Below are 12,091 nucleotides of genomic sequence, written 5' to 3' on the forward strand. Positions count from 1 at the left end.
GGAAAGAGGAGATAATAATAACTTCCCTGCCCATCTTGCAGGGCTGCTATAAAGATCAAATGAAATCATAATACGCTATTCAGGTGTCAAGAATGTGATTAGGGCTGGATAACAATCTAGATGTCTGGGAGCACACGGGAAGGCAGGTCCTGCACAGCGATGTTCCGGGAACATAGCAAAATCTTGAATCCAGCATGAGCATATCTAAGAGGGAGACCAGTCTTAGGAAAGAAACAAAAAACAAAAACAAACTTCATAAAAGAAACCCACCTCCCCCCCGCAAAAAAACAAACAAACAAACAAACAAACAAAAAACAAACAACCTGAGTAATGGAATATTTTGCAAGAAAAGTGATTCTTTTTTTCTTATCATTTATTTGCTATTGAGAGACAGAGAGAGACAAAGCATGAGCATGGGAAGTGCAGAGAGAGGAGGAGACACAGAATCTGAAGCAGGCTCCAGGTTCTGTGCTGTTAGCATAGAGCCTGACACAGGGCTCGAACCCATCAACCACAAGATCATGCCAGGTACCCCTGTTTTTTTCTTTTCAAGTGAAGTTTGTCAAAAGTGAAAAAAAAAAAAAAAACAAAACAAAAAGAGAAAATGCCCTAAGGTACAGATCAAAATGCAAATTCAGGTGTGAAGCAAAGAAAGGACCCCCCATGGAGTGAGGCAGCCCAGGCTGGTTCAGGACTGGCAGGAGGACTTCTGCAGGCATCAGGACCTGCCAGGACATGTGTGTGGCCTGCCTGCCCGAGAACCCCTCCAAAGTAATAGAGGCTCGACAGCTGTTGTCTGGCCCTGAGCAGACCTCCAGAGAATATTCCAGAAGTTCTCCTGAATTGCTTTTCCTCCAGGGGGTGCTTGGACCCAAGGGAGCTCACTGTTCCAGAAATAAGGACGTCTCTCGGCAGTGTTTTCATTCTTCACTCTAGTGATTTCCCACAAGTGTTGTTCCAGAAGGGAAGATGCTTCTGTTCAGGGGGCCTCGGGACTCATTTGGCCTTTCTGTGGACTTTGAGACTTCACGTGCCCACACAGTGTCTATTATAAACCAAGGCATTCCTTAGGGAAAACAGGGTAAGTTCACATAGCGTAAGCCATAGTGGCCCTATTTCAAGCCCCGAGATCCCATTCATTCAGCCCAAATTTGAGAATTCATCCCAACATTGAAAGCATATGCAGGAGATCTTCAGCTTGGGGAGGTGGGGGGAGGAAATGCTTACTTTGGACTGTTTTCTTCTAATTTGTGACATGTTGAAAACTTACAGAGAAGGAAATGGTCCTTGTTTTCTGTTGGATAATGAGCAACCATAGAAAGTCAAAGTTTTGCCAAATCTCAGTATTACGGAGATAAACCAGTTACTATAGTTAGTACAGAAATAAAACCTGAATGACAACAAAGGCCCTTATTAAAAATTTATTTCACTTTTGTTTTTTTAATGCTCACAGTAACAGAGGAATTTCACGTCTAGATAGAGAAAGAGGCTGAAGGTCAGTTGCCTAACCTGGGTCTCATTTAATTCTTACTAGATGGGATTCTTACAAAGTAGGCAGTCACCCCCATTTCATAAATGAGATTGAGACCAAGAGAGTGATTTTTGCCAAAGGTCACACAGCAGTTCTAGAGCGATTATTTAAGCCTGATTACCCAACCCTCAACACTGAGCTCTTTCCTCTGCCCCCCACCTTCACATTGAGAGTCTCCTAGGACTTTGGCTGCAGTCTAGCCAGGAGGAAGTAAAGGGCTTGCAAAACTGGTTGGATCAGTGGATAGAGGAAAAGCCTGTCAACCACAGAGATGTGAGTGTGGTCAGGGAGTATTGCCCTAGTATGAAATACTACCCAGACTCAGTCCTTCTACCTCTCCCCACCTCCTTCCTCCTTCTTCCTTTTGGAGCACTTCTCAATCTTGCCTCTATTGACATTTAAAGACCAGATAATTCTCTGTTGTGTGTGTGTGTGTGTGTGTGGGTGTGTGTGTGGCGGGGGGGGGGGGGGGGGTGGGGGTGGGGGTTCTGTCCTCTGCATTGCAGGGTGTTTAGTAGCATCCCCAGTCCCCAATTTCTTATCCACTAGATGCCAGTAGCACCTCTCAGTCATGGTAAGGACATGGGAATATCTCCTCCCGCCAACCCCCTAGTTAAAACCAATGTTTTATGGTGACCGGTCATCTCACTTTGTCCTGGACTGAGAGGTTGGTCCCAGTATCAGTGTTTAAAGCAGGATAGTGGGGACCAAACAAGGACGCCTGGTCACCCTACAAGTGAGATTTCATCTCCTGCTTAAATAAAGTCTGTGGAGCAAGAGGGCATTGTGTTGACAGTGTCCTGGCAGTCTGCGGTTTCAGTGAGCTGTTGCTACACCGACTACTTCTGCCTGATCCTCCTTTCTTCCTCCAGGTAGCCTGCGAGGGGCTCAGGGGAAGTGACCTCCTTCAAGTGACCTCCTTCAGAGAGGCTGGCTGAGTAGCCATGTGCGTTGTTAGAGGACTGAAGAAGACGGGCGGGAACACTCGTGTGTGTGCACGTGTGTGAGCTGGGAGGCACAGGTGGGTGCTGACCACAGAGAGACTATGGCGCCGTCCAGGTGGGCGACGTTCAGGTGTGTTCACACCAGAAATTGATACTGGATGGGAGAAGGCTTTCAGCTCTGTGTTAAGTTGGCCTGTGCCTCTATGGTGTGGCTGTTTTAATTTATTGATAGTATATTGGTTTATTGTTGATATTTTGAAATATTCTTAGGAGTTACTCTGGGAGCCAATGAGAGGCCTTTCCCTGAGAGAAATAAACAAAAGAAAAACTTCAAAAATCGTTTGTTATCAGGATGATTTTTCTTGTGCTGTTGAGAATACAGGTGCAATAGTTGGAAATATTTGGGTTCTTGGCAAACTTACCAAGTACTACTAAAACGTATCATTTGCCTCTCAGGCACTCAGCTCTTGGGGTCATGCATATACCCATTTACAGGATGAAACCAGCTGAGTTCTGAGGACAACAATGCTGAGGTCCAATGCTAGGTTTTGCTTCTGGATCACTGGGCTCCGTGGCTTGTGACCCCTGTGGTCCTCCAGGCTGTGGGAGAATGAGTCCTTTGTCTAAGTGCTGAGTCTGGGTTGCTGTAAACCTGAATGGTAAAATGACAAGTGTGGACGTGGAGGGTGTGGGTCATCTCTACTGCCGTGGCTCTGCACATGGCCCTTCTTCCTTCTGTAGCTGCAGCAGCAGGGAGAAGAAGCAGGTTCCATGAGGGCAGTGCTAATGACAGCAGGTCACCTGGTGGCAAGGCCCTCCCCTTCCCGGTTTCTGGGTTTTTGCACGGGCCTCCTGCTGTGCTCTTTGACACAGGTGTGGGGAGGGCGATTTACCAGGTAGGAGTGTTTGCATTTTTCTTGATTATGTAAACCGGTAGCTTTTGCCAAGAACACCCTGTGCCCTGAGGCTCTAGGCTGGTTTCTTCCCATTGGCTGGCCAGGTTTCATTTTATTGGGAGGTGTAGTTTCCAAGTTGTTAAGGGGCCATACCTGCTGGTGCCTCTTGGGAGCAAAGCATCTGGAGGCAGGGGGCCCACACCCCATCCTGTAACAATGACAGCGGATGAGTTGGTTTTCTTTGTGAACGGCAAAAAGGTAAGATCGAACTGTCCTTTGGTCTGGCTTCTCCGTTCCCCTGAACGGAAGTTTGTCCTTTGGAAGAGGCCTGTTCTCTCTTTCCTATTCTCTTTCTCTCTCTCCCTCCAAAGCCTTGCTGCATTTGGGGTAACACTGGGGAGAGAAAACCTTCTCAGAGCTAGAACACAGTCAAAACACTCCAGGGGCAAAGGAGTGGGGGGGAGGCAGGCGAGAAGAGCGGTCTCAGTTGCCAGCGACTCTGCAGCAGCAGAGACCCTGGCACAAAGCTGGAAAAGGGCACAGGGTCCTTCCTGGGTGAGACTGGAGGTCACCCACCACGCCTCCGTCTTTGTGTTTATTCCAACACACCCTGAGGCTTTCGTTGTTGTCTTTACTGAGAGAAGAAGCAGGAACTTGTTTTCTTGCTAATACCGGGAAAGAAGATGTTCGTAGCCTTTGATTCAGATATTTCACATATGTAAATGTGACAGCTAACTTGTGAGGACATTTACTGACATCTTGTGGCAAGCCACAGTTTTGTGTTTTTTTTTCCTCCCCGTAAGGGGCATGTTTCTCTCCCCCTCCCCCCCTCCCCAGTATTGCAATAAATGTTTCTAGTCTCTTACTTTGATAAAATAGCCCCTTGGGTGACCTCCATTGGTGCATAGGGACGTGGGGAAGGTAGGGGTTGTGGAGCAGAGGGGGCCTTATGATGTGGGTACCAGTCTTCCAGGCACAGCAAGGCTATGAATCTTTGCCAATTTCACTGCAGGTGAGGGGTGGGGGGGGTGTAAGCACGTGCCTAGTCCCATCCCCTTTCCCCCACCACTGCTGGGGTACCCTGGCCTGCTCCGGAAACCCAGTAGGGAATGAGAGGGACAGTAAAAGGACAGCCATAGTTTTATCTTGTAAATGGCCATGTGTCCAAGGTGCCCAACCCCCTCCAAACAAGGGTAGTTTTATCTGTTTTGCTCTATTGGCACTTTTGAGTTGAGAGATTGGGTGACGTTTGAGGTAATTTTCAAGAACGAAAATGTACTTCACAGGGCGGGTAGTGGTTAAATTGTCAGGATGTGTTTGCGTGACTAGCAAGGGAATTGCATGAGCCATGGCAACATCCAGGCTCTGAAGACCGTCGGATTCAGTTTGAGTGGTGCCACCGGGAGGCACTGAGGATGAGGTCAGCCGTGTTCTTCCGGGTTCTTGTGTCTCTCCCTGTAGATTTCTTTTCAGGACTGGCATCTGGCAGCTAGCCATGAGGCAGGGCAAACTTCCCTGTTGACGCTTGTGAGACTTTGGCATCTGACATTTCCAACAACTTTGTTGCACTCAGCGGTTGCGTTGGAGAGTGTCAAGAAACAGTAGAGTTGGCTTTCTGGAAGGGTTACCCGCACAAAGCATCTTCTGTGGCATTTTTCTGGTCAATGTTTGCGAGTGAGCACCTGGATTCAGTGACTTCCAAGGCCGTGTCTTAGTCTCAGATTCTATTATTTGTTATGCCATCAGTTTGTGTGTGACAGGACAAGATTCTGCTCTTCTTTGGGGATGGTGTGCTGTGACCCACTGGATCTGAAAAGGACATTTCAGGGTCCAACTGGCTTGGCAAAGCTGTGTCCCACGTATTTTCGTTTCACTTTAGAAGAGCAATTTCAAACTTCTAGATGGTGTCATCACATCAAACCCTACTATCCCTGGAAGCTTTTCCTATTGTCAGTGTCTGTGATGCATACTCAGGTTCTAAGTTATAAACCTGTGGCCTCTTGAGAATCTGCTAGAAAGGGGGAGAGGCAGTATAAGAAGTGATGAGGTGAAAGCATTGCTTGGGAAACAAGACCAAGCAGGGATTCCCAGGCAGATCAAGGCAGCTGTGAATAAATTTGTTTCCATTTCTATTTCCAAGATCTTTCTATATCTAACTCTTTTGGTGTTGGATATTATGCAGAGAACTTACCAGAGAAGCCGCTGGAATTGGTGACTCACTCTTTTTGTCTTTAAAATTTTTAATGTTTATTCCTGAAATAAAGAGAGAGAGAGAGAGAGAGAGAGAGAGAGAGAGAGAGAGAGAATGAGCGGGGGAGGGCAGAGAGAGAGAGACACACACACACACAGAATCTGAAGCAGACTCCAGGCTCTGAGCTGTGAGCACAGAGCATGATGCGGGGCTCAAATCCACCAACCGCAAGGTCATGACCTGAGGCAAATTCAGACACTTAACCGACTGAGCCACTCAGGCACCCCAGAAATTAGTGACTCACTCTTAAATGTAAGCCTCTTATTCTCCCTGTGTGAGACCGTCCAGGACTCTGTCTCCACCAGCTCGGGTTCTGGACAGGGTATAAGATGCCACTGATCAAATACCTCAAGTGTTTTCTGTGGCAGTGATGGGCCTTGATGACCAGTGTCATATCCTCTGTTGTAGAGTCAGAGTTGGAGGGAAAGAAAGAACTGCCTAGGATTTTGGTGTTATCGTAGTGACAGTCATTTTGGTGGGTGGGATTCTAGAGGCAGTGATTCTGTTTCATGGAGATTGAGGCACCTGGAGGAATCTGGCAACTTTGGCACGTGGGGCGCAGCCAAAGGTGTCCACGAGTGATCCCCACAAGAAGCAGGTGGCAGCTACAGAGAGCCTCTCAGTGGCTTCCACTCACTCACTCACTCACTCACTCACCCCCATTTACAAGCTCCTCCGTAGACTAAGCCTGTGGGGTATGTACACACTGGAGGAATATGATCTCTAAGACCAGGCATCAGCCATTCAGGAGGTTGTGAACCAGTTAAGGAGAAGGATTTTCATTCGGCAAAGTAATATATTGCAAAATGTGTTTCACAGAAAACTCTCCCCATGAGACCCTCTTTTCAGATATACCTTTTCTGTTTTAGAAGAGGGTGTATTTGTTTATTTTTTTTAATGCCTTCCCAGAATCTTATTTTATTACTATTTTTTAATATAATTTATGGTCAAGTTAGCTAACATACAGTATATACAGTGTGCTCTTGGTTTTGGGGGTAGATTCCCACGATTCATCACTTACATACGACACCCAGTGCTCATCCCAACAAGTGCCCTCCTCAATGCTCATCACCCATTTCCCTCCCCCCGCCCCGCCTTCTTAAACCACTTAGCACAGTGTTGGCACATAACAGGTGCCCAATTAATGAGGACAGAATGAGTGCATGAGTACTAAAAGCCCTTAGAAATCCTCTACTGAAGAAGTTTAGTTTGTAAACTTTGCACTTTGAAATTATCTTAAATTTGCCTAAAACGTTGTAAGAAGAATACAAAGAGATATTACAGACTACTCACATTCACCAACTTAACATTTTGTCACATTTTACTTTATCATTAACTTTGTCATTCTCTCTCTCTGTATGTACACACACATACACCCACGCACACACACACGTCGAAATGTTTATATGGTACACACACGTATTAGATTTTTATGTATCTATTTATAGATATGCATGTAGATATATAGATGTATATAAGTACCTAATTAATTTTATATATTTATTTATGTATGTAATTATAGGAATAAATACATAGAGTATACAATTTTCTTCTTGAACCATTTGAGGGTAAATTTCTGATCTAATGCCATTTTACCTCTTAAACCAAGCGTAAGAATATTCTTATAGAGCCAGTGTCTCTAAAAATCAGGGAATGTGGTATTGACCTAACACTATTATCTAATCTGCCACCCCTCTGCAGCATATTCCAATGTCCCCAATAATGTCATTTTTAAGTTCTCCTAGGGTCCCAGGGTCATACCACGGCAGGGTCCCAAGCCCGGGACCCAGGGTCATACTCTGGCAGTTGGTCGCCATGTCTGTTAGTTTCCCTCGAGCCAGAATGGCTCCTTAGCTTTCCTTGTCTTTTGTGACACTGAAGTTTATGAAGAGACTAGACCATTATTTCTTAGAATGTCTCTCATTTTGAGTTTGTGTCATGCTTTCTTTTGATTAGATTCAGAGTCTGCATTTTGGGCAGGAATTCCAGAGAAGCGATAAGTGGTTCTCAGTGCGTTGCATCAGGAGGCACATGGTGTCAGTCTCCTCCATTATTTGGGATGCAAACTCTGATCACTTGGTTATGGTGGCATCCACCAGTTTTCTCTAATGTAAGATTACTTTTTTACTCTTCAGAGTTAATCAATAATCCATGAGAAGATCCTCTGAGTCTATGAAACTATCTTGATCATCAAGCTTTCACCCACTAGTTTTAGCTCCCATTGATGTTTCTTGACTTGGTCAGTTATTGTGCTGATTGCAAGATTAGGCTAACTGTATTCATTAATTGGAATTGTTCTGTCAGAAAGAACTTTGTTTCTCTCCAATCTGTTTATTTATTAGTTACCACTTTGGACTCATTAGTTTTAGTTTTATTTAATGGGTTATAACCCATTAGAGCTATTATTTGTTTTGATGCTTAAATTTTATCAGAGCAATCTGCCGAACCCAGCATTTCCTAAGCTCATATCCCCACGAAGCGTCTGTCCTTCCGAATGCCCACTGGCGTCCTGTCGAGAGAGGATTCTGTGGAGTTTGCCGGAGCAACCCTATAGCTGTGCTGTGAGAGTGGTGCAGCCATTCTCTGTAGGAATTCAAGGAAGGTGGGACCAGGTGTGCCTGGAGTGATATAAAAAGTCTTTGCTGGAGAGGTTCACTGGAGTATAAAGTCTAGATTGTCAGGAAAGTAGAAGAGGAAAAGGCTGAAAATGAAGATTAGTAACATAATGGAAAAAGGCTTTGGAAGACAGTCTAAAGAACTTGGATGTTATCTTGAACATATGGGAAGGCACGGAAGGCACAGAACAGGGGACAGATGTGATGAAAACCGAATTGGATGATAAGCAGAAGCTACAATTTGGGGGGTAGTAGTAAGCTAAGAGGTTTCTTCCTGCAGGAAAGGAGGTAGGAATCTTTATTTGTGTGTTTATGACTTCTCTGAGAGAAAAGAAATAGCTCCTTGTGTGCACTTTGTAACCAGGACTTTGGACAAACTGGATCTGTGGGGTGTAATAAAAGAAAGCTAATTTGTTTTTCTACTTTCCTTGAAACTTTCTTCAAGGGGCAAATTCTGTCAGTTTTATGACTTGTTGGGTTGCTCCTAATCAATAAAGCAGTACTATGGTCATTTCTAAGTTTCCATACACAGTCTCAATTCAGGATAGAGAGGTGAGGATAGCAAGAAAGTTCTCATCTAATCAGTGCTGGTTAAGATGGCTTCCCACCACGGGGAGCATTCAACTGTAAGTCTCACGACATCGGGCATGTGCTTTCCTCTGGCCTGCAGCTCTTCCTCAGTCTCCAGTTTAGGGAGGACTACTCCACACAGACTCTGTTGGAGGTCCCATCACCCTCTGCAGTCAGCGTTCTGGGGATGATTTAAACAACTCCACACCAACTTTCCCTCTTCTGCATGGACTACACTAGGTCCTCAGGCAACCCTCCACATCCTCTGCTTTCCCAAACTCTGAGAGTGCTCACCAATTCCAATGCTGCCATTTCTTCTTCAGTAAGCCTATCTCTAGCTTTTAGATATGCAGACCGCTATATCCCCTGTCTACAAGGGCTGTATGTTAGCTTCACATGTAGGGCTATGGAAGCCCCTCACAAAGTTTGAGGTGTGAGATACCTCCTCTCCTCAAGCTTAAGAAGATGTAAGTCTCACAGTACCATTCTCTGGAAAGAAATCCTTGTCACAAAATTCTCTTTAATCATCCTAATCACCCAAACCCTATTACCCTTGATAACATATGATGAATGTGAGTAGTGAAATAGGTTGTCATGGATTTCCTTTGACTATTTGCACTGAAAACTGGTACCTCACTTTGTAGACCACATTTTCATCTTGTTGAATATATCATTTGTGGACCTTTGGGTTGAGATCTCCTCCACATCTCACATGTGTTGATGTTATTGACTGTGCTAGCCCAACACACACAATACTCCCTGTGACCACAGGCCAACAGACTGGCTCTCTACCGTCTGAGAATGTACATGCTGGGAGGCATAGCCAGAGACCTGCATGCTGCCATTCTTAGCTGTCCCTGGCATTCACAGGTGTGACCTAACAGCTGGAAATGAGATGTTTGACTTTAAGGGGGCTCTGCCTTGGCCAGCCCAACACGGCAGGTGCAATACCTAAGCCCTCCGTGGTAGGTGCAGAGCAAAGCACTAAGACTTTTAGATTTGGAAAATATCAGCATGTACACAGAACGGCTTGTAGATCGTATGTTCATTCTTGTGGAATTATCAAGAAAAAGACCTTGGTTTTCATGATATATTTAGCACATCCCTATTAACTCCACAGATTCTTGGGCAAGACAGTGGCTAAGTATACCTAGGATATCTTTTCTTTTTGTTTTTACTCTTATAGGTGGTGGAGAAGAATGCGGACCCAGAAACAACCCTTTTGGCCTACCTGAGAAGAAAATGTATCCTGACTTTGGAGGGGGAGGGGGCGATGGGGACTCATTCTCTAGGCCTTATGTCACTTTCTAGTGACGGGTGGGAGGCCATGAAGTGTGGAGGACAGAGCCCTAGAGTCTGGCTCTGGGCCCCTGCTTTGTAGCTCTGTCACTCAGCAGCTGTGTGACTCTGGGAAGTCATCTGAACCTTCCAGGAGTAAAATTATCTGCTGTCCACTGAGATGATTCTTCCTGATATTTCTTAAGATCTCTTCCAGGTAAGACTCAAGTGATGCCAGGGTTTAATCCAGGGCGTGTAAAATGAAGAGCTGTGAATGGCCCTCATTAGCCCTAGTTAAGCTTCACCGCCATTCCCCTTGAGGAGGGGGCCTTCCTCAGGAGATCCCTGCTGACCCATAGAGGGCTTCCTGGCAATCTTCCCAGCTCTGTGAAGACGGAGGGAAGGTCGGAGGAAGGGGTGTTCTTTGGGAAAGGATGCCTGAGCTGGGGAACTGTATAGAGGTGCCATCCATTGTGGAGATGGTGGGCCCCAGGAGGCACGGGACAGTGGAGTCCTGAGGGACCCTTGGGATGCTCCTCTTCCCTCAGCGAAGGCAGGGTTCTGTAACATCTAATACCTTGTGGTCTTTCAAGGTAAGAAAGTACTCTGAGACCCTAGAACAGAAACAACAGAGAAAATATGATAGGAGGTGGCATTTAAAGAACACTTACTATATGTAGGTGGAGTTCAAGGTGATTTTCATATGTGATCTCACTGATCCCCATAGCCATTCCTTTGACAGAGGAGGAAGTGAGGCTGGCACATGAGAAGGTCCTGCTTCTTGCTCATGTTCTGGGCAAATGCTAACAGAGCCCAGGCTAAAGCCCAGAGCCAGGCTCTTAACCTCCCGACCATACTGGAAACTATTCAGGGTTGGTTGCCGGGATGATGCTCATCCTGACCTCCTCTCACCCCAGGGGCAGGGATGTCCAGTGGCTCATTCAGGTGATATGTCCTGGGACAACAAAGGATTTTTTCAGTTCCCACAGAAAAAAGTCTGAAGTCCATGGCCTTACCTCTAGTTCACTTGCCTCTTATCAGATGGTGTCTGGCTCTCGTGTACTTTGTCCTGGATTTTCCATCTGGAGAGGGCAAGTCTGGCCTATTCCTTAGGCATGTTAGCAAACTCAAAGTTATCAATTTCTGCCAGTGTATGTAAGAGATGGCTCCAATAGTGGTCCCCAACCTCAAAGAATCTTCCTTTTAATTTATGTTCACATAGCCTATGTGGATATTCAAAAGCTCCTCATCCAACCCTAATTTTGGTTCCTGGACTTCATCACCCAAAAGGTTCAAGGTGAAGAGGTGAGACTCAGTAGGTCCCAGAATAGATCAAAGTCTCTTTCAGGCGGGAGTGGTTTTATTGCATACCCAGCCGGGGTGATGTGAGGGCTGCCCCACATGCTCAGCCTTTGAGGTGACAGATTCACCGGCTCAGTGAGACCACAGGGTTGGGAGCCTAGAAGAGCATGCCAGGAAGAGCCTGCAGTCAAGAAAAATCTCCAGGATCGGAGAGCAGTGGGACCCCAGTCCCAGGGAATACTTGGGTGCTGTCTGATGGGACTCTGATACCTTTCTTCTGTGCAGTGGGGATGATCCCATTCTCTGCCTTCTGGAGTGCAGTGCAGCCTTTTTTGGAGGCAGAGGTTGTGTGGGTCTGCTGCCTCCTTGGGTTGAGGGGCTTGAGCCTATGTGGGGCGATGGCTGGCTCTGCACATGCACTTCCCAGCGGCCCAGCAAAGACACTTCTGTGAGTTCATGTTCCTTAACCCTTGACCATCCAGTGGGGCTGAGCGGGACCAAACTGGGCTGTGGAGAAGGGGGCTGCGGGGCTTGCACGGTGATGCTTTCCAAGTATGATCGTTTCCAGAACAAGATCGTGTATCCTTTGCCAGCTGGCTGATTGTCCATGCAAGGACTGTGATGCAGGGGTCAGGTTGTGAGTGCGTGTGTGCATGTGTGTGTGTGCATGCACACGAGACCTTTCTTGATGTTTATTTAGTTTT

General features: G+C 46.2%; 1 protein-coding gene across 2 annotated transcripts in view; it reads left to right on the forward strand.

Moving 5' to 3' along the window:
• The first annotated feature begins 3,504 nt into the window (after positions 1–3,504).
• Positions 3,505–12,091, forward strand: part of LOC122216452 (xanthine dehydrogenase/oxidase) — a 57,769-nt gene continuing 49,182 nt past the window's right edge. For both annotated transcript variants that reach the window (XM_042933310.1, XM_042933311.1), the window contains exons 1-3: positions 3,505–3,629; positions 9,994–10,051; positions 11,870–11,966. In XM_042933310.1, coding sequence (XP_042789244.1) covers positions 3,588–3,629; positions 9,994–10,051; positions 11,870–11,966 — 197 coding nt within the window. In that variant the 5' untranslated portion in view covers positions 3,505–3,587. The remainder of the gene's footprint in view (positions 3,630–9,993; positions 10,052–11,869; positions 11,967–12,091) is intronic.

This window comes from Panthera leo, chromosome A3, assembly GCF_018350215.1.
Source record: "Panthera leo isolate Ple1 chromosome A3, P.leo_Ple1_pat1.1, whole genome shotgun sequence".
Classification (NCBI taxonomy): Eukaryota; Metazoa; Chordata; class Mammalia; order Carnivora; family Felidae; genus Panthera; species Panthera leo.